The following is a 26,837-nucleotide window of genomic DNA, read 5'->3' as shown; positions in this document are numbered from 1 at the left end:
AATTCACCAGTGAAGCCATCTGAGCCTTGGGCTTTGTTGGTGGGAATGTTTTTTAAAACAATAGATTAAATTTCTTTACTAGGTATCAGTACCAGATTAGTTATATCTTCCTTACTCAGTTTTGGAAAGTTGTATTTCCTAGGAATTTGCCCATTTTACCTAAATAGTCAAATATATTGCTATAAAGTCATTCATAAAATCTTCCTTTGCTCTTTTCAACGTCTAAAATAGAGCCTGTAGTACTGTCCCATTTTCTTTTCTGATATTTGTGCTTTTACTCCCTTAATGAGTTTTGCTAGACAATCAATTTTACTATTCTTTACAAAGAACCAACTTAGAGGCTTTGTTGATTTCCTGTTCATACAATTGTTGTTAATTTACTTCATATCTGTTCTTGTTTTATTATTTCTTTCCTTCTACTTACTATAGGTTAGATTTTCTTGTTCATTTTGTTATTTTCTTAAGCTAAAGTTTAAATCATTGATTTTTCAGCCTGTATTTTTTTCTAATTTATGATTTTAAGGCTGTAAATTCCCCTCTAAGCACTGAATAAATTCCAACTTATAAGCATTGTTATGTTTTCTTTATTTTTAATTAATGAAAAATATTTTTAAATTTCCATTGTATGTCTTTTTTTTTTAAACCTTGGTGTGTATTTATAAATTAATTTTTTAACTTTTCACACAATTGAGATATTTCTGATTCTTCTTGTTTATCTGACATATATTTTTAATCACCTTACTTTCAAGCTTTCTCAGTTTTTATACCTAAAGTGTGATTTGTATAAACACCATATATAGTCTGATATCACTTAATGGCAGCGATATATTCTAAGAAACGTGGCATTAGGTGATATTGTCATTGTGCAAACATCACAAAGCATACTTAAACAAATGTAGATCACATTACCTAGGCTTTATGGTATAGCCTATTGGTCCTAGGCTACAAACCTGTACAGCATGTTACTGAATTGAACACTATAGGCAACTGTAACACAATGGTAAGTATTTTGTGTATCCAAACATATGTGAATGAAGGAAAGGTACAATAAAAACACAATATTATATTTATGCGACCATCATGTATGCACTCTGTCATGGATCAAAATGTCATTATGTGACAGATGACTATAGTTCTCCGTATTTTAAGATGTAGCCTGAAAATCTTTGTATTTTATTTAGTGTATTTAGTACGTTTACATTTAATATAACTATTGATATAACTATTTTCTACCTTGCCATTTGTTTTCTGTCTGAATTTGAACTACTCGTTATATATTTTTTCTCTTCCCTTCTTGTTTTTACCAGTTTTTCCTTTTGTTAACATGTATGTGCACACTATTTTACTAGTCTTTTAGCTGTTACCCCAGAAATGATAAGATATAGCTATAATTTTATGTTTCTTAATACTTCCAAAATTGTAAAACATTTAAGTGTATTAACCTTCTGAACTCTTACATTATAATTTTCATAAATTTCAGTTCTACATATTATTTCAAATTTTATTATATGTTACAATTTTTTTTGACACAATGTGTATTCCCTTATATGTAATCACACATAACCTTTTCTATTGTGATTCATTCCTTCCTGCAGTTTCAGGTTTCCAAATTTTTGATTTTTTTCTATTTACCTAAAGTATGTATTTCTTTAACTGCAGACTTGATAGCAGTGAATAACCTCAGATTTCATGTCTGAAAACACCTTAATTTTATCTTTATTTTGACGAATATTTCCTGTAAGTGTAGAATTCAGGGATAGGAGTTATTATGCATACAAAAAATATTGTTCCCTTGTCTGGAGAGAAAAAAAAAAGGCAGACAAGAGGCAGAACTAACTTGCAGCTCCCTCTCAGACAGACAGAGCAGCATGTGGAGACTCACACCATGAACTTTTGCTCCAAGAACTGCCACAGGAACACACCAGGAAAGCCAAGAGAATTCACAGACCGCTTGAAAGAAGTAGCTTGCCACTTCAGGCAAGCTGAAAAACTGTGAATGTCCAAAGTGTGAAAGGGGGAACATCCACCCCTTAACATGCATCATCACTGGGGAAACTGAAGGTCCAGATCATGGGAGAAGGATCTGGAATTGAGATAAATTTAGAGAGCCAAGTGAAATATAGGGGTAGAGGAAGCAGTGGGATGAGCACTAGGTGCACTTTTGGTCTCCAGAAAAGTCATTTCTGACTTTGTCTCACAGGGGTCCTTGGGGAGGGCTTTGAGTGGAATTGGGGAAAGACCACATGGAGAAGGAAACTTCCAGCTTAACTTTGTAACAATTTCAATGGAACACAAATTTTCCTGGACAGAACCTGGGGCTGGGGGGTAAACAGGAAGTGCAGATACAAGCACAGAGGCTGCAGCAAGTGGGGAGGTGTGAAACCCAAGTGCTCTGCTTGCTTTCTCAGAGGGGAGGCTTGTAGTCTGGGGCAAGTTTTCAGCCCTGCTCACAGATTGCCTGGAAATAAATTCAGTGCTGTTTAGGGGTAGGGGACAGCACTACAAGAACTGCTGAAAGGAGCTCTAAATCTTGAAACAAATCCCTGAAAGACACCAAAATAGAACCTCCTTAAAGCATAAATCTCACAAGACCTATAAAATAATAGTGCAATGGAAAAAGAAAAAACAAGGTATTCGAGCAACAACTAGCACAATAAATAGAACAGTACCTCACATCTCAAAACTAAAATTGAATGTAAATGGTCTAAATGCTCCACTTAAAAGATCTGGAATAGCAGAATGGATAAGAATTCACCAACCAAGTATCTGCTGTCTTCAAGAGACTCACCTAACACATAAGGACTCACATAAATTTAAGGTAAAGGGGTGGAGAAACATATTCCATGGAAATGGACACCAAAAGCAAGCAGGAGTAGCTATTTTTATATCAGATAAAACAGATTTAAAGCAAAAATAGTTTAAAAAGACAGAGGGACGCTATATAATGATAAAAGGACTACTCCAACAAGACAATTTCACAATCCTAAATATATATACACCTAATACTGGAGCTCTCAAATTTATAAAAAAATTACTAATATACCTAAGAAATGAGAAAGATAGCAACACAATAATAGTGGGGGACTTCAATACCCCATGATGGCAGTAGACAGGTCATAAAGACAGAAGGTCAACAAATAATGGACTTAAACTATACCCTAGGACAAATGGACTTAACAGATATTTACAGAACATTCTACCCAACAACTGAAGAATATACATTCTATTCATCAGTATATGGAACATTCTTCAAGAAAGGCAACAAAACAAGCCTCAGTAAGTTTACAAAATTATATCAAGTACTTTCTCAGATCACAGTGGAATAAAATTGGAAATCTACTCCAAAAGAAATCCTCAAAACCATGGAAATACATGGAAATTAAATAACCTGCTGCTGAATGATTATTGGGTCAACAATGAAATCAAGATAGAAATTTAAAAAGTCTTCGAACTTAACAATATTAGTGATACAACTGATTAAAACCTCTGGGACATGGCAAAAGTGGTGCTAAGAGGAAACTTCATAGCATTAAATGCCTACATCAAAAAGTCTGAAAGAGCAAAAATGGACAATCTAAGGTCACAACTCAAGGAACTAGAGAAACAAGAACAAACCAAACCCAAACCCAGCAGAAGAAAAAAAATGGCAAAGATCAGAGCAGAACTCAATGAAATTGAGACAAACAAACAACAAACAATACAAAAGATAAATGAAACTAAAAGTTGGTTCTTTGAAAAAATAAACAACATTGATAAATAGACCATTAGTGAGATTAACCAAGAAAAGAGAGATCCAAATAAGTTTCATCCAAAGAAATGAAACAGAAGATATTACAACTAATACCACAGAAATACAAAAAAAAAATTATTTGAGGCTGCTATGAACACCTTTACACACAAACTGGAAAACTTAGAGGAGATGGATAAATTCCTGGAAATATACAAATCTCCTAGATTAAACCAAAAAGAAATAGAAACTCTGAACGGACCAATAACAAACAGTGAGATTGAAATGGTATTTTTTTTTTAATATCAACAAAAAAGTCCAAGACCACATGGATTCACAACTGAATTCTATCAGGCATTCAAAGAAGATTTGGTACCAAGTCTACTGACACTATTTCAAAAGATAGAGAAAGAGGGACTCCTCCTTAAATTGTTCTATGAAGCCAGTATCACCTTAATATCAAAACCAGGAAACGACATAACAACAACAACAAAAAAGAAAACTACAGACCAATATCTCTGATGAACATAGATGCAAAAACCCTCAACAAAATACTAGCTAACAGAATCCAATGGCATATGAGAAAGATAATCTACCATGATCAAGTGGGTTTCATACCAGGGATGCAGGGATGGTTTATCATATGCAAGTCAATAAATATAATATACTACATAACAGATTTAAAAACAAAAATCACATGATCATCTAAATAGATGCAAAAAAAGCATTTGACAAAATCCAGCATCCTTTATGATTAAAACCCTCAGCAAAATTGGCATAGAAGGATCATACCCTAAGGTAATAAAAGCCATCTATGACAATCCCACAGTTAACATTATACTTCACAAGGAAAATTGAAAGCATTCCCCCTGAGAACTGGAGTAAGAAAAGGATGCCCATTTTCACCACTCTTATTCAACATAGTACTAGAAGTCCTAACCAGAGCAGTCAGACAAAAGAAATAAATAAAGGACATCCAAATCAGTAAAGAGGAAGTAAAACTGTCACTGTTTCCCAATGATATGTCATATCATTTCCCAATGATATGACAAGGTCCTGGCATAAAAACAGACACATACACCAATGGAACAGAATAAAGAACAGAAATAAAGGCAAATACTTACAGCCAACTGATCTTCAACAAAGCAAATGAAAACATAAAATGGGGAAAGGACACCCTATTCAACAAACGGTGCTGGAATAATGGGCAAGCCACATGTAGCAGAATGAAACTGAATCCTTATCTCTCACCTTATACAAAAACCAATTCAAGATGGATCAAAGACTTAAATCTAAGACCTGAAAGCATAAAATTCTGGAAGACAACATTGGAAAAACCCTTCTAGACATTGGCTTAGACAAACGTTTCACGACCAAAAACCCAAAAGAAAATGCAACAAAAACAAAGATAAATAGATGGCACTTAATTAAACTAAAAAGCTTCTGCACAGCAAAAGAAATCATCAGCAGAATAAACAGACAGCCCACAGAGTGGGAGAAAATCTTCACAAACGATGCATCCAACAAAGGACTAAATATTCAGAATCTACAAGGAACTCAAACAAATCAGCAACAAAAAAACAAACAATCCCTTCAAAAAGCGAGCTAAGGACATGAATAGACAATTCTCAAAAGAAAATATACAAATGGCCAACAAACATAAAAAAATGGTCAACATTACTAATTACCAGGGAAATGCAAATCGAAACCACAATGCGATGCCACCTTACTCCTGTAAGGATGGCCATAATCAAAAAATCAAAAACAATAGATGTTAGCATGGATGTAGTGAAAAGGGAACACTTTTACACTGCTGGTGGAAACGTAAACTAGTACAACCACCAGGGAAAACAGTATGGAGATTCCTTAACAAACTAAAAGTGTATCTACCATTTGATCCAGCAATCCTACTACTGAGTACCTACTCAGAGGAAAATAAGTCTTTATACAAAAAAGATACTTGCACATGCATGTTTACAGCAGCACAATTTGCAATTGCAGAAATATGGAACCAGCCTAAATGCCCATCAGTGATGAGTGGATAAAGAAAATGTGGTACATATGTATCATGGTATACTACTCAGCCATAAATAGAAATGAAATCATAGCATTCACAGAAACCTGGATGGAGTTGGAGACCATTATTCTAAGTGAAATAACTCAGGAATTGAAAATCAAACATCATATTTTCTCACTCATAAGTGAAAGCTAAGCTATGAGGACACAAAGTAATAAAAATGGTACAACGGACTTTGGAGACTCATAGGAAAAGGTGTGAGGGGTGAGGAATAAAAGACTACACATTGGGTGCACACCAAAATCTCAGAAATCACTACTAAAGAACTTACGCATGTAACCAAACACCACCTGTTTCCCCAAAACCTATTGAAATTTAAAAAAAAATACCAAAAAATTCATATGTGGTCATCTGGAAAAGTATTTTTGATCTAAGAATAAAAATGCAATAGCATGTCTAATATAATTCTAGTTATGTAACACCAAGAGTTTATATAGGTATATATCTGATGAATGTATGTATTTGCATGTAAAATATCTGAATCACAACAAAACATTGTTCCATTGTCCACTAGCTTCCATTATTTTGATTAAAAAGAGATTTATCATTCTCATTATTGCTTCTTAGAAGGAAATGTATCATTTTATTTCTATCCTAGGAAATTTATGATTTTCTCTTTGTGCTTTTCAGCAGTTTTAGCTTAATGTTTTTCTACATTTATACTCCCTGAAGTTGACTAGGGTTTTAAAACTATGGTGTGCTATCTAATCAGCTTTGGAAAATTCCCAGCTATTATCTTTTTGAATACTCTTCGGCCATTTTTGTACATCTTTTTTTTCTGGGACTCCCATTATACATGCATTAAACTTTTTCCATGTGATTCATGTTTCTTATGCTGTCTGATTTTTTAAAATTTTTACCTCTGTGCTATTTGGATGCTTTCTATTATGCTGTCAACTTACTGATCATGACTTCTGAAATGCACATTCTGATAGTCAGATATTGTATTTTCAGTTCTAAAATGTCCATTTCATTTTATACATTGTAATTATCTAGTAAAAAATCCATCCTTTTATTAATCTTGTCTCTCCTCCTATTTTCTTGAACATATTAATCACACTTAAAATCCTTATATGTTAATGCTAATGTCTGGATCATTTATGGATCTACAATTATCGACCTCTTTTATTCCTGTTTATTGGTCATATGTTCATGCTTACTGACCTTTTTAGGTTTTGTTTTGGTTTTGGTTTTGCACCAGAAATTGTTTTCAAAGGACTTTACAGGCTTTAGATGTTATCTTTCACCAGGGTGAATGCCCCCATTTTCAAGTTTGGCCAAGACAGTGAAAGTATGATCACCTCAATTCAAGTACAGACAGTGCAGACTGCAGTGGGTATTGTTTTACAGTTTTAGTAAGCCTCATTTATGTTTTGTCTCTCTTTCTAGGTCATGGATTTCTTAAGATTTTGAGAATAAGGATAGTTGGACTTAGTCTTCTCAAATCTAAAAGACTACTAAAGCTCCACCTTTTTTCCTGTAGCACTTCCTAACCTGCTGTTTAATTTTCCAGTCCTAGATGGCTTCAAAAATGTCTTGAGGGTGATACAAGCCTACCCATGAAGACAGACCCAGATCCTTTTCTCTAGTGAGTTTTTATTTAATATATGGGACTTTAGAAATTATTATCTAATTTTTGCTTTTTCTTAGAGATGGGGTCTCCCTCTGCTCCCCAGGCTGGTCTCAAACTCCTGGGCTCATGCAATCCTCCCACTTCTGCCTCCCAAAGTGCTAGGATTACAGGCTTGAGTCACCATGTTTGGCCTATTTTTTAAAGCTTTTTGGTGTAGCATCCTAACATTTCACGCAGATCTGACTGTTATGCAGTAAAGTGTATATTTATCATGATCTTTTTCTTCAAAATAGAGATAGTGAATTTTCTATGTTAAATATAAATTTATTTAAACAGAACAATTAAATAATTGTTTCAAAAATGTACGGGTGGCGAAAAGTGTAAAGATGATAGGTCAAGGACTAAAATTGTGTTCACTGCTCTAGAGGGCATTCTGTGAGAGCACAGATTTTTAATCCAGCATTGTGGGATTAGAAAATATATACTAATTCTTTTTGTTTGTTCCATAGCAACTTTTCACTAAGGTTATCTAGTATAAACCAGCATATCCCATTTTATTCTAGGGAAGTATAATAGTAATAGTATTTGATGTTGACTTGATGGCAGAGAATCAAAACCAAAGAAAATGTTGCATGTTACAAATAAAATTGAAAGTGTTTCTCCGTTTTTGATCTCTGTGAGTCAAGTAACGATTTCTTAGAGGACTATTCTAATATTTTCTCAGGGAAGACATTATAATTCACAACATGTATGTCCCTTCCATAGTTCTACCTTAAGGTAAAAGCATTCTAAAAGAACAGTATATTCGGTGATATAGCTAGTTGTTTCACTTAAATGTATAATTAGCATATCTTTTCTTTAGTCACCTGATGTTGTAATTTGATACAATCAATCAAATGAAAAACATGAATAAAATGTTGATCCTGTTTTTTTCACAAAGACTTTAACTTTTTGGTAGATTTACAGAGGGAGACATCAATTACAGATTAAACATCACACTGATTACAAAAAGAACAAATTATTCTATAAAACAAATGAATTATCCTTTGAATGAAAATTCTACAGCCACTAAGTCATTTTAGGTAAGATCTATTTAGTGATTTTACATTATTAAATTTTATCAGAATCACACAGTTTACCTTTGATTGATAAAACTCGAAGTGTGTATCTTGGAACTTTGGTGGAAAATATCTTCTTCCGAAGAGATGTGCCAGTACTAACATTAGCTTTTCCATAACGTCCTGAGAAAAATGTTTTGAGCCTATACAAAACAAAGTGTCTTCTTGTAAATATGAAAGGGTATAATTCTATTTTTTCATGTTTAAATGGAATGTCATATGACATTTAATTTCATGGAAACTAAAAATCTATGACAAATATAGCAATTGAAGAATTACCATACATCTGCTAACGGTTTTTATCTGTACCTTCTTTTTCATCCTTGCTACCTATACCCTAATTTAGATCCTAATCATCCCACACAAATTGCCTTATTTCCTTACCTAGATTTCCTCACTTCAGTCTATCTTCGTGATTTTAAGAACACCATACAGATTTAGTGTTTAAATGTAAAAATCAAAGGATTTTAATAAAAAATGTATTAAATAAAATGTATTTTAAAATTTACTCAATATGGATAAAACTGTGGTATTTTTAGGGGAAATATGATTCTAAATTACACTATTAATATAATGTCAGCTATTTAGGTATACTATACAATAATATTCAAAGAAAATATGATTGGAAGAAAATATTCACAAACATTAATAGTGATTACCTGTGGATAGTGTAACTATGAGTAATTTTTTCTTTTTAACTTAATGCTTTCCTATATCCTTTTCCTATGATGAATATCTATTATATTTAATTAGAAGAAAATATTTTCTAAAAATTGTATATTATTTAATATGTCATTAATCCTGGCGGCAAGGAATCACTGAAGTTAATACTTTGGAGGTGTTGACATTGTAAATACATGTCATAAAATATGGCTGACTATCATTTAATATATATTAGTAGGTATTTACTTTATCAATTGAAGAGCTATAAATTATATACATATTAATTGTATTTTCTTTACTAAAAATATTCCTGAAGTGTTGGTTGTCTACAAATCTGTTGCTATTTTTGGACTCTCTCTCTACATATATATATAAAATCTCAAGCTTACCTTTACTGGTTGGCTGACAGAGATCATGGAAAAGGCCATTTACAAGAAAACTGACAAAAACAAGATTAGAAGGTTCATGGTAATGCAAATGTGATACAAGTCCAGCAAACCCCATTGGATTACCTTCTTGATCTAAATAGCCCTAAAGAACAAAAAACAATTTATTAGTTTGACTCAAGTTACCACATAATAAGTAACTTATTAAGTATCAGTTTAAAATAGTATTTAATGCCAATATAAGAAATATTTATAACTATTACTGGGCCCAACTTTTATAATTACACCATTTATAAGCAATGTCAATCATTGGATAGAACCTTCTAAAAGCTACAATTAGTTCAGCATGGTAAGAAATCTAGATAGTAGTAATGCTATTCCCCCTGCCCCAAAAAAAGTGCAGTAATGCATACCTCTTTCACCAAGAACTGCAAAGAAAACAAGAAGTAAAGTTTTAACATGTCCATGACTCTGGGTTGCTTGAAGGACAGCAATGAATGCTTTAGCACTGATAGCACCTTTAAAGAAAAGAGTACTTTTAGACACACAATGTTAAGTGTTACAAAATACATTTGAAAATGATAATAAATGATAGATCAATATCTATTATACCACACAGACATTAGAAATGCATCAGATAAAATTTGATTTCATACTATTTTATAGTGTTACATGGCAACTTCTTTTTTTAACAAAATAGAGCACATAAACTGAATTGTCAGAAATGAAACATATTGCCAAAGAGTCTGATTATGAAAGCCATTTCAGTTCAGGAGCTGATAGCTTTTAAATTGTTCTAGAAGTAAAAAGATATATTATCCCATGTTCTGCAGTATTATTACAAAAAATCATGTAACTAGGTTGATTTCAACCAATGTTATAAAAATATTGCTTGCTCTCCAGCATAAAACTGCATTAAAGTACATATATCTTTCAACTTCCCACTAAAATGTCCATGAAATTCCAAAAAAAAGAAATCCCAGTATCGCCAAAATGGAAACTTAGCTGTCTTTAGGTCTGAGGGTTTATAGAACCTAGAAAGAATCTCTACTTACTATAAGGCTAATGGTCTAGGAGGAGGGAGGGAAGGAAAAAAGGAAAAAAGGAAGGAGGGAAGGAAGGAAGGAAGGAAGGAAAGGAAGGAAGGAAGGAAGGCAGGCAGGCAGAGAGGGAAAGAAGGAGAGAAGGGAAGAGGAAGGGAAGAGAGAGAAAAGGAAGAAGAGAGAAAGGGAGAAAGAGTGGAAGGGTGGAAGAAGGGAGTGCACTTTCCATCTCCTTACTGTGGGATGATATTTCTGAGGGCACCATATATGGCATATTTGCAACCTCTTCTCTCTCATATGCCACTTTTAGTCAGAGATGGAAAGAGTCAGAAAACAGCATAGTAAGGGATCAGGGTTTCATGGTGGTTCACTATAACCACAGAAGTACAGACCTCATATTAAAGTCATACTAAGATGATAAGAATCCTGATGGCATTGCATACTATAGTTTATTGTGACTAATGTCGTCCAGATAATCAATGTGTAATAAGACTAGCAGAAGTAGAACATGACCTTTCAATTCAGAAAACTACATAGATGAAGATCTGCTAAACACTGATATTTGGGCCAAAAACTATTCATCCAGCTCATATCTGAAAGAGTATTTGATTAGTATGTAGGTGGATAGAGTGAATCCAGAAGAAATTTCATACATCCTATTGCTTGGCAAACCATCAGATTTGGATAGATGTATCCAAAGTGATAAAACAGAAAAACCCACAATAGACCAATTCTTCTTAAGAAAAATTTATCATCTTCTTAAAATTATGGTCATGCTATAAATATTTATTGAATGTCCACATTAGAAAATCAGACAAACAAACATTATTGTCCTTGGAGTGCTTATATTCTAGTGGGAAATATAGATAAAATATATAAAAACATGATAGAGATAGGAAGATAGAAAGACAGATGATAGGTAGATAGATGATTGATAGATGTAGATAGATGGATAGAAAGATAAACGATAGAATCATACATGATAGATAGAAAGTTAGATAGCAGATAGAAGATGGAAGATAGATAGATAGATAGATAGATAGATAGATAGATAGATAGATAGATAGATAGATAGATAGATAGATAGAGATAGGTAGGTAGAGGTAGGTAGATGGATAGAAATATAGATGATAAACATAAAGATAGATCAATGTAGATAGATACATAGATAATTTGATGCTATATAGGAACTGATGAGAAGTCTATTTAACTGAATAAGGAACACTGCCAATGCAGCAGACAGGGGAAACATTTACAGTTTAGAAGGCATGGTGAGGGTAGGCTTCACTATGTAATGTTACAGTAAAGAATTTAATGTAGTAAGAGAGTGAGGCCATGTATATGTCTCATGGAAGATCTTAGGAGGAGAAGAAACAGTAAGAGCCATGGTCCTCAGACCGGAATGTGTCTGAGGTGCTCATGAGGCGGGTAGCTAGCCATGTGGGAGAGAAGAAGAAGTGACCTCTGCAAGCTGGTAAGAGATCATATACTACAGGACCTCATAGACTGTGACAAGGACATCTTTTCCTCTAAAGAAAAGATCTGACATATGAAAATTGTTTTCTATATGCAGCAAAAAAAAAAAGTTGTCTTGAAAAATTATTTGTATGTCCTCTCTCACCACTCTTATTGAACATAGTATTGAAAGTTCTGGCCAGGGCAATCAGGCAAGAGAAAGAAATAAACGATATTCAAAGAGGAAGACAGGAACTCAAATTGTCTTTGTTTGCAGATGACATGATCCTATATCTAGAAAACCCCATCATCTCAACCCAAAAGCTTCTTAAGCTGATAAGCAACTTCAGCAAAATCTCAGCATACAAAATCAATGTGCAAAAATCACAAGCATTTTACTATAAATCAACAACAAACAAGCAGAGAGCCAAATCACAAATGAACTCCCCTTCACAATTGCTACAAAGAGAATATAATACCTAGGAATACAGCTAACAAGGGAAGTGAAGGACCTTTTCAAGAACTACAATCCACTTCTCAAGGATATCAGAGAGGACACAAACAAATGAAAAAACATTTCATGCTCTTGGATAGAAAGAATCAATATTGTGAAAATGGCCATACTGCCCAGAGTAATTTACAGATTCCATGCTATTCCCATTAAACTACCAGTGACATTCTACACAGAATTAGAAAGAAAACTATTTTAAAATTCATAGTGGAACCAAAAAAGAGCCCATACAGCCAAGACAATCCTAAGCAAAAAGAACAAAGCTGGAGGAATCATGCTACCCAACTTCTATCTTTAATACAAGGCTACAGTAACCAAAACAGCATGGTACTGGTACCAAAACAGACACATAGACCATTGGAACAGAATAGAGAACTCAGAAACAAGACCACACATCTACAACTATCTGATCTTTGGCAAAAACAAGCAATGCGGAAAGGTTTCCTATTTAATAAACGATGATGGAAGACCTGGCTAGCCATATGCAGAAAATTGAACTGGACCCTATCCTTACACTTTATACAAAAATTAACTCAAGATGGATTAAAGACTTAAAGGTAAACCCCAAAACTATAAAAATTCTAGAAGACAACCTAACTAATACTATTCAGGACACAGGCATGGGCAAATATTTCATGATTGATGTGGTTTGGCTGTGTACCCACCCAAGTCTCATCTTGAATTATAACTCCCACAATTCCCACATGTCATGGAAGGAACTCAGTGGGAGGTAATTGAATCATGGGGGTAAATCTTGCCCATGCAGTTCTCATAACAGTGAATAAGTCTCATGAAATCTGATGGTTTTAAAAAGAGGAATTCCCCTGCAAAAACTTGCTCTCCCTTTGCCTGCTGCCATCCATTGTAAGACGTGACTTGCTCCTCCTTGCATTCTGACATTTTTATGCGACCTCCTCAGCCATGCGGAACTGTAAGTCCATTAAAACTTTTTTTTTTTTTTGGCAAATTTCCCACTCTTGAGTATGTCTTTATCAGCAGCATGAAAACAGACTAACATAGTAAATTGGTACCAGTAGAGTGGGGCGCTACTGAAAAGATACCTGAAAATGTGAAAGTGACTTTGGAACTGGGTAACAGGCAGAAATTGAAACAATTTGGAGGGCTTAAAAGAAGACAAAAAATGTGGGAAAGTTTGGAACTCCCTACAAACTTCTTGAATGGCTTTGACCAAAATGCTGATAATCATATGGACAATGAAATCCAGGCTGAGGTGGTCTCAGATGGAGATGAGGAACTTGCTGGGAACTGGAGCAAAGGTGACTTTTGTTATGTTTTAGAAAAAAGACAGGCAGCATTTTGCCTCTGCCTGAGAGATTTATGGAACTTTGAACTTGAGAGAGATGATTTAGGGTATCTTGCAGAAGAAATTTCTAAGCAGCAAGGCATTCAAGAGGTGACATGGGTGCTGTTAAAGGCATTCGGTTTTATAAGGGAAGCAGAACATAAAAGTTCAGAAAATTTGCACCCTGACAATGCAATAGAAATGAAAATCCCATTTTCTGAGGAGAAATTCAAGCCAGCTGCAGAAATTTGCACAGGTAATGGGTAGCCAAACATTAATCACCAAGATAATGGGATGCCTCCAGGGCATGTCAGAGACCTTTGTGGCAGTCCCTTTCATCACAGGCCCAGAGATTTAGGGGAAAAAAAATGGTTTCCTGGGCCAGGCCCAAGGTTCCTCTGCTGTGTACAGTCTAGAGACCTGGTGCCTTGCATCCCAGCTGCTCCAGCTATGACTAAAAGGGGCTAAGGTATAGCTCAGGGTATTGCTTCAGAGAGCGGAAGCCCCAAGCCTTGGCAGCTTACATATGGTGTTGAGCATGAGAGTGCACAGAAGTCAAGAACTGAGGTATGGGAATCTCTGCCTTGACTTCAGAGGATGTATGGAAATGCCTGGATGTCCAGGCAGAAGTTTGCTGCAGGGATGGGGCCCTCGTGGAGAACCTCTGCTGGGGCAGTGCAAAGGGAAAATATGCGGTTAGAGAACCCACAGAGTCCCTACTGGGGCACCACCTATTGGAGCTGTGACCCCCACCCTCCAGACCCCAGAATGACAGATCCACCGACAGCTTGTGCCATGAGCCGAGAAAAGCCACATTCAATGCCAGTCCATGAAGGCAGCCAGGAGGGGCACTATACCATGCAAAGCCATAGGAGTGAAGCTGTCCAAGGCCATGGGAGCCCATCTCTTGCATCAGTGTGACCTGGATGTGAGACACGGAGTCAAAGGATATCATTTTCGAGCTTTAAGATTTGACTTTCCCATTGGATTTTGGACTTGCTTGGGGCCTGTGGTGCCTTTGATTTGGCCAATTTCTCCCATTTGGAATGGCTGTATGTACCCAGTGCCTGTACCCTTGCTGTATCTAGGAAGTAACTAACTTGCTTTTGATTTTACTGGCTCATAGGTAAAAGGCACTTGCCTTGTCTCAGATGAGACTTTGGACTGTGGAGTTTTTAGTTAATGCTGAAATGAGTTAAGACTCTGGGAGGCTGTTGGAAAGGCATGATTGGTTTTGAAATGTGAGGATATTAGATTTGGGAGAGACCAGGGGTGGATTTGGCTGTGTCCTCACCCAAATCCCATATTACATTGTAACTACCACAATTCCCATGTGTCATGACAGGAAACTGGTGGGAGGTAATTAAAACATGGGGGTGGGTCTTTCCCATGCTGTTCTCATGATAGTGAATAACTATCATGAGATCTGATGCTTTTAAAAAGAGGAGTTCCCTTGCACAAGCTCTCTCTCTTTGCCTGCTGCCATCCATTATAAAACATGACTTGCTCCTCCTTGACTTCTGAAATGATTGTGAGGCCTCCCCAACCATGTGGAACTGTAACTCTATTAAACCTCTTTCTTTTGTAAATTGCCCAGTCTTGGGTATGTCTTTATCAGCAGCATGAACATGGAATAATATAATGATGAAAATGCCCAAAGCAATTGCAACAAAAGCAAAAATTGATAAATGGGATCAAATTACACTAAAGAGTTTCTGCACAGCAAAAGAAACAATCATCAGAGAAAACTAACAGCCTATAGAATGGGAGAAAATTATCCACTCAACAAAGGTCTAATGTCCAAAGTTTACAAGGAACTTAAACAAATTTATAAGAAAAAAACAAACAACTCCATTAGATAGTGGGCAAAGGACATGAATGGACACTTCTCAAAAAAAGACATACATGCAGCCAACATATGAAAAAAACTCAAGATCACCACTCATTGGAGAAACGCAAATCAAAACCACAATGAGATACCACCTCGCACTAATCAGAATGGCAATTATTAAAAAGTCAAGAAACAATAGATGCTGGTGAGGTTGCAGAGAAATAGGAATGCTTTTACACCGTTGCTGGGAGTGTAAATCAGTTCAATTGCACTGTGGAAGACAGTGTGGAGATTCCTCAAAGAACTAGAGGTAGAAATACCATTTGACCCAGCAATTCCATTACTGGGTATATGCCCAAAGGAATATAAATCATTCCATTATAAAGATATATGCACACATATGTTCACTGCAACACTATTCACAATAGCAAAGACATGGAATCACCCCAAATGCCCATCAGCAATAGACTGGATAAAGAAACTGTGGTACACCACAGAATACTACACAGCCATAAAAAGGAATGAGATCATGTACTTTGTTGGGACATGGATGGAGCTGGAAGCCATCATCCTCAGAAAACAAATGCAGAAACAGAAAACCAAACACCACATGTTCTCACTTATAAGTAGGAGGTGAACTATGAGAACACAAGGACCCAGGGAGGGGAACAACACATACCAGGGCCTGTTGGGGCAGGGAGAGGGAGAGCATCAGGAAAAACAGCTAATGCATGCTAGGCTTAACACTTTGGAGATGGGTTGATAGGTGCAGCGAACCACCATGGCACATGTTTACATAACAAACCTGCACATTCTGCACATGTGACTCAGAACTTAAAATACAATAAAATAAGAAGATGGAAAAAAAGGAAAAATTATTTGTCATCCTTAATGGATGCCAAATGATATGACTTCTTTGAGACAAGGCACTACAGTCTATGGTATAGAGACAATATAAATTGACATTGAAAAATACATGATTATGATATAAAAGAGTGATGGATAGAGTAGTAAAGAATTTCAGGGGCCAGGTGCAGTGGCTCACACCTGTAATCCCAGTACTTTGGGAGGCAAAGGTGGGTGGATCACAAGGTCAGGAGATCGAGACCATCCCGGCCAACATGGTGAAACCCCATCTCTACTAAAACACAAAAAATTAGCCAGGTGTGGTGGTGCACACCTGTAGTCTGAGCTACTCAAGAAGCTGAGGCAGGGGAATTGCTTGAACCCGGGAGGCAGAGGTTGCAGTAAGCTGAGATCGCGCCACTGCACTCCAGCCTGGCGACAGAGCAAGACTTTATCTCAAAAAAAAAAAAAAAAAAAAAAAAGAATTTCAGAAAAACAAAAGTCCAGTAGTAGCAGAATTAAAACCCACATTTGCACTTCAGGCCATCAGTGATATGGAAGATAAGTTTCATGTTTTCTCATAAAGAAAAAAACAGGAATGAAGAACAGAAAAGTGGGTTTCAATTTAAAAATTATAGCTTTTCCTGAAAAAAACACTGAAACAATTAACAGAAGCAAATAACAAAGATACAATTCAAGGATCTCTTCCTCATTTGAAAAATACCTGAGCATTGCATAACAATATGAACATACTTAATACTACTGAACTGTACATTTAAAATGGTTAAAGATGGCAAATTTTATGTGCATTTCACCACAATAAATAAAAACCTGAGCACAAAGATTGAAAGTTCTCATATAATAACTAAAACATCAATTTTTAAAGGATCCATAAATCCAGAAAATCCTAGGAAATAAAACATTTGAAATAGAATAAAGCAAAAGATTCATATAATTGCATATACAGAAAAAAAAAATATCAAGTTAACTGCAAGAGAACAGAAACTGCCATGGTTCCTCTATGTAAAACATTAAATGCCAGAAGGCAATGGAAACAATCTTAGCTTGATTTGATGAATGAAGACAATAATATTCTATGAATATTATGCCCACTTTTAAGAGTCCCATATGTGAGAAGTTTACACGTAGGTCTTCTCAAACATGCAAGGCAAAGAAAATGAACCACCCTGATAACCATTAAAAAAAAAATAAGAAACCTTATTAGAAGATGCACTCCTCTTTAGAGACAGGTAAAAATGAAGAACTCAAGAATGGGGAAATTTTGGTCTTAAAAATAATGTGTGACTGTTCTGTAAGATCAGCCAACTCATCAAAAGAATTCTAGAAGAATCCTAACTTCAGAAAACAGTATCTGATTTACCTTGGCATGCTAATCACCACACAAAAACAGAAAGAACAGGCATCACTAACAATGCGTCTCCATAAAGACGAGAATCAAATTACATAATCATGAATTTTAAATCTGTCATTGAGAGATTGGCTACAAAATTTTTATCTGGGCAACATACATCAGGCAACGTTTACAACCATATTTTGAAGCTCAGTTACATACAATGTTATCAGTGTTTAAAAATCAAATACACACCCATGCCTAGAAAACTGACTGAAAAAAATGATAATGTGAATGTCTTTGGGAGTGAAACAGGGGCATTTTTTTCTTATTTCAACATTCTACATTTCCCAAGTATTCCTAAGTTTGAGTTACTTTTTTATGTAACACTTATTACAAAATCATAAAAATAAATTTTTCTTTTCTTTCTAAATTGTAGAAAGGAATCTATTAATTGCCTAGAGCTTTTTAAATCCATAGCCAGCACTTAACTACTATAGGACACTGCATTTCACACTTGAAAATAGTAATCCTGAGTGATTTTCAGTGCTCATCAAGCCACAAATTCCATGTCTGATGGTGGAAGCAAACCAAACTGTTATTCTCCCTAGCTATCCCCAATTCTATACTATTCAAGACATTGCAAAACATTAAAGGACTGATGAAACTCAAGGGTGATTGCTACAGACTTCTAAAAGAACAGCAGAGGTGATTAGAGCCAGGCCAGTGATGAAGACTGAACTCAGGCAGGGTCCAGCACGGTACCTTTGCCTTGGCATCCTCTGGATCATCTCCCTTGGAAGCCAGCAGCATGAGTCGCAGGACCAGGGTTATGCTGAGAGGGAACTGTCCTCTCAGCTCAGGAACATTGGATTTTATGAGTTTTCCTATTTTGGGGAATGGAATATCAAAGAAATATACATCTCCCATCAGGTCTTGACCTCTTCTTCCAGCACGGCCAGACATCTGAAAAGAGAATAGAATTACAATGTATAACTTCCCTAAATGCTTCTACTGCCACAGTGTAAGAATACTCTGGTTTGGAGTTTGGAAATTGTGCATATGTCTAACCGTTAAGGAACGGACACTAACATGCAACTACACAGTGCTTAGGAAATTTGCCATGACTGAGATAGATCTAAAAACTGAGACATTTGTCATCGTTATGTAAATATTTCAAGCCATTAATTGCAGTAGGCATTTGTATAATATATCCCAAAGAAATAATGATCTACTGAAGAAACAAAGAACACCGGCAAAACAGTGATGTCAAAATCACTTACAGCTGAACTCTAATGTACCCATTTTCTCTCCCTGCCCATCTTCCCCATCTCTCATCCCTTTTCTGCCCTCTCTGACGCACAAGTGTGTTGAGTTACAAATCACAAAATAAAATATGTGCACAACCAGAATAAATACATGAGTGAAATAAAATTCAGAAATGCTACTTGTGAAAAAGCAAGTTATGAATAAAATCTTTACAGAGGTTACATTAACTCTTATTGATTAAGTGATTAGACTGTGCTAAGGCACTGGGAATATCTGTGCCCATACTGAAACAACCACAAAGTGGAAGATCCAGAATTCAGACCCTGACATTTCCATTCCTAAGTCCATCATCCCAAATATCAAACACCCTAGCTCCAGAGCCCAAAGTAGAAGATTCCCAAAAATGCATTAGAAGAATTCATTCAGAGTACAGCAGCAGCAATAGAACTAAAAAAGAGGGGTTGGTAACATGCTGGAAATTATATAAGGATGTTATATTGAGTAGGAACAAGGCCTATAAGGAGAACAAAAAGTGTTTAGAGATAAAGGGGGTAAGCACGTTGATAAAAACCTGAATGTGGGTGACATATCTAAATTTGAATCTGCTAGCAGAAATAGTTATCAAATGTCTCTGAGCAGGGAAATCATATGAAGATAAACCACATTATCTGCAGGATGTGGTAGAATAAACAGCATGGGGAATCAGGGAAATTGTACTAATAATACAAGGCTAAGAACGTATGAAGAAAGATGGTGGATACAGAAATTGCAAGGCAAAAATCAAATACTGCTATAGGAAAGTAATGAAGGGGGCGTGGTAATAGATTGAGTGTCAGGAGTAAAGCTGAGGGAAGCATTAAAGATAATTCTAGAGTGCAAAATCTTGTGCACAGCAAATGATTGAGTAAAACTTTATCAAGCACCTTTGATGTCTATTTTCCATGCAAATCACTTATTTAATTCTTGCAAATGCTGTGGGAGAGTAATTATTACCCATATTTTGGAGATAGAAAATGAGAATCGGGCAGTTTAGATATCTCATCCAAGGTCACACATCTGGTTAATCACACAATCCCAAATGCAGGTGTTTTCAACTATACCACAACTAAAACTGAAAGCCAGGCAAGGACGAATGCCCAGTTAGGCTACTGTGAATTGTGGTATGTTTGTAAACTAAAGGTTCACTTTTTTTACTATACTATGGTCATATTTCAGCAATACAATAAGCAAGTTTATGCATTTTGAAATACCTGTCTATAATTCAAGGCATCCAGATAGACTGAGTTTTGAGCAAAAACCACAGACTTACAAGGCATGTTGATACCTAAAGCAAGTGTTCCAGTAGCTGTCACCACCTTGAAAGAGAATAAAACAATTACTTCATAAAATAGCATTTTAATAGAATGCAAGTATCTCCTGTCATAAAGTTGCTGAAAAACTCTTTGAACTTCAATGAAGCCACAATGGGAAAGCTAGAGAAACTAGACACATTGGTATTCTTGCTATTTCACAAACACCACAAGTATTCCCAAATGCGCTGTTTGCTTTGCACAGAATATTCTTCTCCAAATATTCATTTGTCTGGCTTCTTCAGCTGTCCGCTCAAATGTCACAGAGGAATCTGTAGCCCACCACATCCAAAATAACCCCCCCTACCATCATTATCTATCTCTGCCTCACGTGATTTATCTTCATAGCATTAATGACTACCTCAATAACATTACTTGTTTGTTCACTTGTCTTATACCAGACTCCAAGCAAGATTCATTATTGTATCCGCAGCACCCATAAGAGTACCTGGCAACTGATAGGTGTTCAGTAATTTTTTTTTTTTTTTTTTTTGAGACAGAGTTTCACTTTTGTCACCCAAGCTGGAGTGTGATGGCACGATCTCGGCTCACTGCGACCTCCACCTCCCAGGTTCAGGTGATTCTCTCGCCTCAACCTCCCAAGTAGCTGGGATTACAGGCACCCACCACTATGTTCGGCTAATTTTTGTATTTTTAGTAGAGATGGGGTTTCACCATGTTGGCTAGTTTGGTCTTGAACTCCCGACCTCAGTTGATCCACCCACCTTGGCCTCCCAAAATGCTGAGATTACAGGCGTGAGCCACTACACCTGGCCAGGTAAATATCTTTAAATGAATAACTAGACGAAAACTTTTTATGATAGGGAAATAATACTTTTACAAATCCACTTCTGGACAATTACCTATTTTGTCTACTAAAATTTGTTGAGATTATGCCTATGGAAATAACACACCTCAGTAATTTTTAAAAGTTGTCTTTTCCCCCCAGATTGTCGTAATTGACCAGAAAAGGAGCAGGACAAACTTAAAAGTTCACTTAGATAATACTCTTTGCATATAATGCTGGGTATTTCTGATCATCTTCTCTTTTTTTTTATATTGATTGTCATACATGCTGTGGTTAGTATTAATGTTTATACAGAGTGATCTTCTTTAATTATTCTGTAACTGAAATCTATACATCTGGGAAATGTAACATATCATTTATTACCTGTTGTTCTCAAGTTTTTTTTGATAACAAAAATGTAGAAAATAATAATACATTTAGAAAATAACTAGAATAAATACCTTTTTAAAAAATGTTCTCTAGAGCAAAGCTGTTACTATTTTCATAGTACTTTCGTGGAGTGATCTCATTAACCTATTAGTAATTGAGCAATTACTATTTAACAGGTACTATTTAAACTATTTGATATGCTGATCAAAATAGGTGTGTCTCTCTTCTATCAATTGATAATCATGTAGAAAATATTGTATGTGGTGATTAGCCTTTAAAATAAATATATAATTTGTTATTAGTTAAGAGAAAAGTGTAGCAAAGTTGTTAATGCTACATCTTAGGTTGTTTTTCAGGTAATAGGATTGTTAACTATGATGTCAGATTTTCCTCAACATTTAGTTTAAAAGATGCTACCTAGAGTAGCAGAAACAATCTCAATCTCTTTGTCTTTCTCTCTCTCTCTTTTGTGAATGTCATATATGTCATACAAAATTTAATATGAATAATTTTTAAAATTCAGTCTATTTTTGAATATTACTAAAGATCCAAATTTACAAGCAAACTATATAAAAGCTCCTTTGTGAATTTATCCAGAAAATCCTCGTGTACTGTCAGCGGTGACACACTGCACAAAACATAACAAGGGTCCAGTCTGAAAGTTATTTTAGTCTTCCTTTTGTCCATTATCACGGATAGGAGAGAGAACATAGATATATTTCACGGTAGAAATATTTGCCAAAGTATTTGTCTAAGAAATATTTTTATTCTCATGAAAAAGAAATAACCAGGTTTGGTGGAGGAGCCACACTCCCATCCTTAGGCACTTTGGGAGGCTGAGGCGGGATGATCACCTGAGGTCGGAAGAGACCAGTTCGACTAACATGGAGAAACTCGATCTCTGGCTTCAAAAACACAAAATTAGCCGGGCATGGTGGTACATGCCTGTAATCCCAGCTACTCAGGAGGTTCAAAACAAACAAACAAAAAGAGATAAACTGAGTAGTGCATTTCAATCCCCTCTTCAATTAAATAAGACAGAGGATATGCAGTCTTACCATGACTTTTTTTTAAAAGACAAAGTCTTGTTCTTTGTCCCCCAGGCTGGAGTGTGATGCATGATCTCGGCTCACTGCAACCTCTGCCTCCCAGGTTCAAGTGATTCTCCTTCCTCAACCTCCTGAGTAGCTGGGATTACAGGCACCTGCCACCACGCCCGGCTAATTTTTGTATTTTTAGTAGAGGCAGGTTTCACCATGTTGGCCAGGCTGGTCTTGAACTTCTGACCTCAGGTGATCTGCCCGCCTTGGCCTCCCAAAGTGCTAGGATTATAGGTATGACCCATTGTGCCCGGCCAGGTTATTTTTTTAAAAGATAATTACATGAGAAAAAAAGAAAAATGGTGATTGTATTCTTTACTTTTCCTGAACATTCAGCTTGAAACAGTCACAATTTCAATTTTTAGAATAAAGAACATTTACCTACCCTAAGAAATCCTTTCCTAAAGAGGATTTCAACTAATTGTTTTTCTTTGAAACTCATAGCACTGTGATGATATCCAATACCCCTTTCTGCCAAGGCTTTCAATTCTTCACCTTTTCTTTCAAATTTTACTCGACCAAATACCTTCTGCAAAGTCTAAAAGAAGCAAGACATTTAGGGATTATGATTTAATTTTAATTATAATTAAAAATGTCTAAATGAAAATAACAGGCATACTATGTAATAATTTGGCTAAATGAGGCAACTATTTGAAATTGACTCTACATGAATACAAAGAACATTTTATGGCAGCAACAGTAACTACAAGAAAAATCTTCCCACTTCTTTGGACAGACTATCTTAACCTCTCTTACTCCACTTCTGGGGCAGAAAATTTTGACAAAGTAGCAGATGAAACACCCAGCAGCAGTGAGTGCATGACTGCTTTTGCCCGAGGGTTATCAGTTGGCTATTGGAGCCTTAGGAGTTTTCCCCAACACAGAGACTTCTCCAAGAAGGCAGAGTAGGTTCCTTACCCTACGTGGTCCGGAAATGCCTACTTCCCATTGAAACTGAGCACAAATGGCCTTAAAAATACCCAGGTCTTAAAGAAGAAATACAGTTGTGTCCAGAGATAGATGGACAAAGATAAACACCGCTTATCTTTGTGGGACAAAGAGGGACAAAAAAAAAAGCTTCCAAAAGCAAAAGGCTGGTTAGTGGTTACTTCAATTATGTATTCACTCATACAACAGAATATCAAGGATTCATTAAAATGATGATCTAAATACATGGTTATAAAAAATAAGACACCATGAAGCTTACAAAAGAAGGTGCACAATAGAATGAATATGTGTGTGTGTATACGTATATGTATATACACACACACAAAATGTATGTAAGTTTGTATGTGTATAGTGACAGGAAAATGAGATAAAAGGTTGGTCTGGAAGGGCAGTGAGTACTTATGAGTGATGACATTGCTTTTATTATTACTAATTTGTACCTTCAAATTTGTTTACCATAAGCATGAGTAATTTGCATTTTAAAAGGTTTCCGCATACCAGTTTTAGATATTCCAATGCCTCTTTGGTGTTTTAGCTATAATGTAAAAAGCCCCTGATTTCGAGAAATTCTGTGAATATTATTTAAAGTGTATTGGACCACATGCACCCAAATTTTCAAATGAAGCATGTGAAATTGAAGTCTAGAATTCAGACTGTGGAAACAATGTAATAGAAAGAAATAATGAAATGGCAGACATTTTCAGAGGTGAACTGTTAACAAGCAAGAAATAATCTACAAATCCTAAGTCTCCTCCACAGGTATCCTCATCTCAGTGTGTGCTACTAGGGAATTTGACCTAGGAGACTCCTCCACAAACCCTGGCTTAGACTATCATGTCCTTTTTTGGATATGCACTGCAAAGTCTTCAAGACTGATATGTAGCTAAAGGAGATTTCTCTTTTGGTAGGGATTGCATTAATTATGTATTATATTATGCATATATCTTATTAAACATTGTCTACAACTAAGAAGCTATGGCTGACAAATGAAATAGTCTGGAGAACAGTCACATTGTAAGTGCTGACCTCGGTGTCCACTGCTTTTTGATCAGCATATGTGCAGTCCTGTGGGATTTCTAGGTTCTTCTCTAGACACTTCAGCAGATTATCATGTTCAGCCTCATGTATTAGGCTTTGATCCACATTTCTGTTTTTTTTCTGGCTCTTTTCATCTCTGTTCATAAAAATAAAATTTTAATTAATGAAATTGTAAATAATGAATGAAGTAATTAATTGATTTGGCCACCAGAGGATGCCCAAGACTTCCCAAATCAGTCTTCTCACCCAGACTTCCACTGCTGTGCCTCTTTATTTTTCTTATTTTATTTTATTTTCGAGATGGAGTCTTTCTCTGTCACCCAGGCTGGAGTGCAATGGCATGATGTTGGCTCACTGCAACCTCCACTTCTTGGGTTCAAGCAATTCTCCTGCCTCAGCCTCCTGAGTAGCTTGGATTACAGGTGTCCACCACTGCACCTGGCTAATTTTTGTATCTTCAGTACAGACGGGGTTTCACCATGTTGGCCAGGCTGGTCTTGAACTCCTGACCTTGTGGTCTGCCTGCCTCGGCCTCCCAAAAAGTGCTGGGATTACAGGTGTGAGCCACTGTGCCCGGCCTGCTGTGCATCTTTAATAACTCAGTCTTCCTCTAATTTCCTTCCTCTTCAGCCTCTGGATGTTATGATCCACCATGAGAAAATTCTATCACATATTGATATTTTCTGGGATGTTCCCTTTCCTTCTGGCTGTAGTCTTTCCAAACCCAGTTCTCCTAAAATAACTCTGTTTCTCCTTGTTAAGGTGATGATCATTTTTTCTTCCCTGGCCTTCATGACCCTAGGCTCGGAGGTAAGGCAGGCGTTCTCCTTGCTCCACATTGCCAATTCTAGTCATTCTCCTTCCCTCCTTGTAGTGGATGCTACAGCTGCTCTGAATTTGGTTACTAAGACTCTCAGCTGCACCATCCCTGGAGAATTGCCCTAAACTGACAGGGGCCTCTTGGAGATGCCTGGGTGGTGACAACCTCTCCTGGGGATGGGAAATAGCCCACACCCAAAGTCTGACTGATACGAAGTATAAAAATCAGCCCTCTTGACTCAAGGTGGGGCAATTCTCTGATGCCCCAGCATTCCCAGTAGGGTTAGAATCAGGCTATCTTCTAGCAAAAGCCACATTTTTGCTTTTCTTCACCTTCCCTTTCTTGTTTCATTCATTTTCTTATAAGTCCCTCATGAGCACACATCTTCAATAAATCCCTTCCACAGATATCCTCATCTCAGCATATGCTACTAGGGAATCTGACCTAGAAGACCCCTCCATAAACCCTGGCTTAGTCTATTGTATCATCATACTGTGTTGTCCATCCATCACCCCTCAATGTAACATGCACCCAAATCAATTACCACTTATTTGATTTTTTAAATTTTTCTCTTAACTCTGCATGGAAGAAAATTGTAAATATGAGAAGATGTGCTCACTTGTATTTCATCGTTATGTGTTAACTAACGTTACCTTTAACTCAGGGGAGAATGCCTTGACTACAGAAGGGCCTGGCCCTAAAATTTGCAGAGCATGTGGCAAAGCTCCACATATTATTGCCTCACGTTAAGTTTTTAGTCAAAGTAATAAACTGTTAAATGAAATAAATTCTATCCACCTACCTTGACAAATATAGCTCCATAATAACCTGGAATTCAAGGGTGAGAATGAGCTCTGGACGGGCACTTCTCCTTAGCTCCACTGGCCCCTTGCTTCATGGGAATGGATGCAGATGGAAGAGGCCAGAGTGGGACTATCTAAAGGCCCCCTCACCCCCAGTATGGTGATGAATAACACATTAAATCACACTTTATTTTTAAAACTTGAATTGTTGGTCACTAATCTAACCTGAAATGTGGCTCCTGGTGCCCTCAGGAAAGGTTGTTGAGGATCAGTTGCTAAGAAGGCTTACACCTCCTATGCTACCCCTGGGTTTTCACCTCCCACACTTCTAAGGAAACAGAAAAATAGGTAGAGGAAATATAAGCAGAAGGTTCAGCCGCAAATTCTAGTTTGCTCTGGAATTTGGAAAACCTAAATCAGAGATGCTCTAAAAGTTGTTTCAACTTGGA

At 36.3% G+C, this 26,837-nt stretch overlaps 1 protein-coding gene across 9 annotated transcripts in view; it reads right to left on the bottom strand.

Annotated features, from left to right (window-relative positions):
• DDX60 (DExD/H-box helicase 60) overlaps nucleotides 1-26,837 on the bottom strand; it is a 154,881-nt gene that overhangs the window by 60,871 nt on the left and 67,173 nt on the right. For all 9 annotated transcript variants that reach the window (XR_004182557.1, XM_031663996.1, XM_031663991.1 and 6 more), the window contains 7 exons: nucleotides 24,754-24,901; nucleotides 23,165-23,317; nucleotides 20,404-20,508; nucleotides 18,650-18,850; nucleotides 9,958-10,062; nucleotides 9,548-9,689; nucleotides 8,517-8,638 (listed from right to left, as the gene is read on the bottom strand). Coding sequence is in view for 8 of the 9 variants with exons in the window: in XM_031663996.1 (XP_031519856.1) it covers nucleotides 8,517-8,638; nucleotides 9,548-9,689; nucleotides 9,958-10,062; nucleotides 18,650-18,850; nucleotides 20,404-20,508; nucleotides 23,165-23,317; nucleotides 24,754-24,901 (976 nt within the window). In the remaining variant the exon portion in view is untranslated. The remainder of the gene's footprint in view (nucleotides 1-8,516; nucleotides 8,639-9,547; nucleotides 9,690-9,957; nucleotides 10,063-18,649; nucleotides 18,851-20,403; nucleotides 20,509-23,164; nucleotides 23,318-24,753; nucleotides 24,902-26,837) is intronic.

The sequence above is a fragment of the Papio anubis genome, chromosome 3 (assembly GCF_008728515.1).
Source record: "Papio anubis isolate 15944 chromosome 3, Panubis1.0, whole genome shotgun sequence".
In the NCBI taxonomy this organism is placed as follows: domain Eukaryota; kingdom Metazoa; phylum Chordata; class Mammalia; order Primates; family Cercopithecidae; genus Papio; species Papio anubis.
The sequence above is the reverse complement of the archived record's forward strand: the minus strand, read 5'-3'. Positions and strand labels throughout refer to the sequence as shown.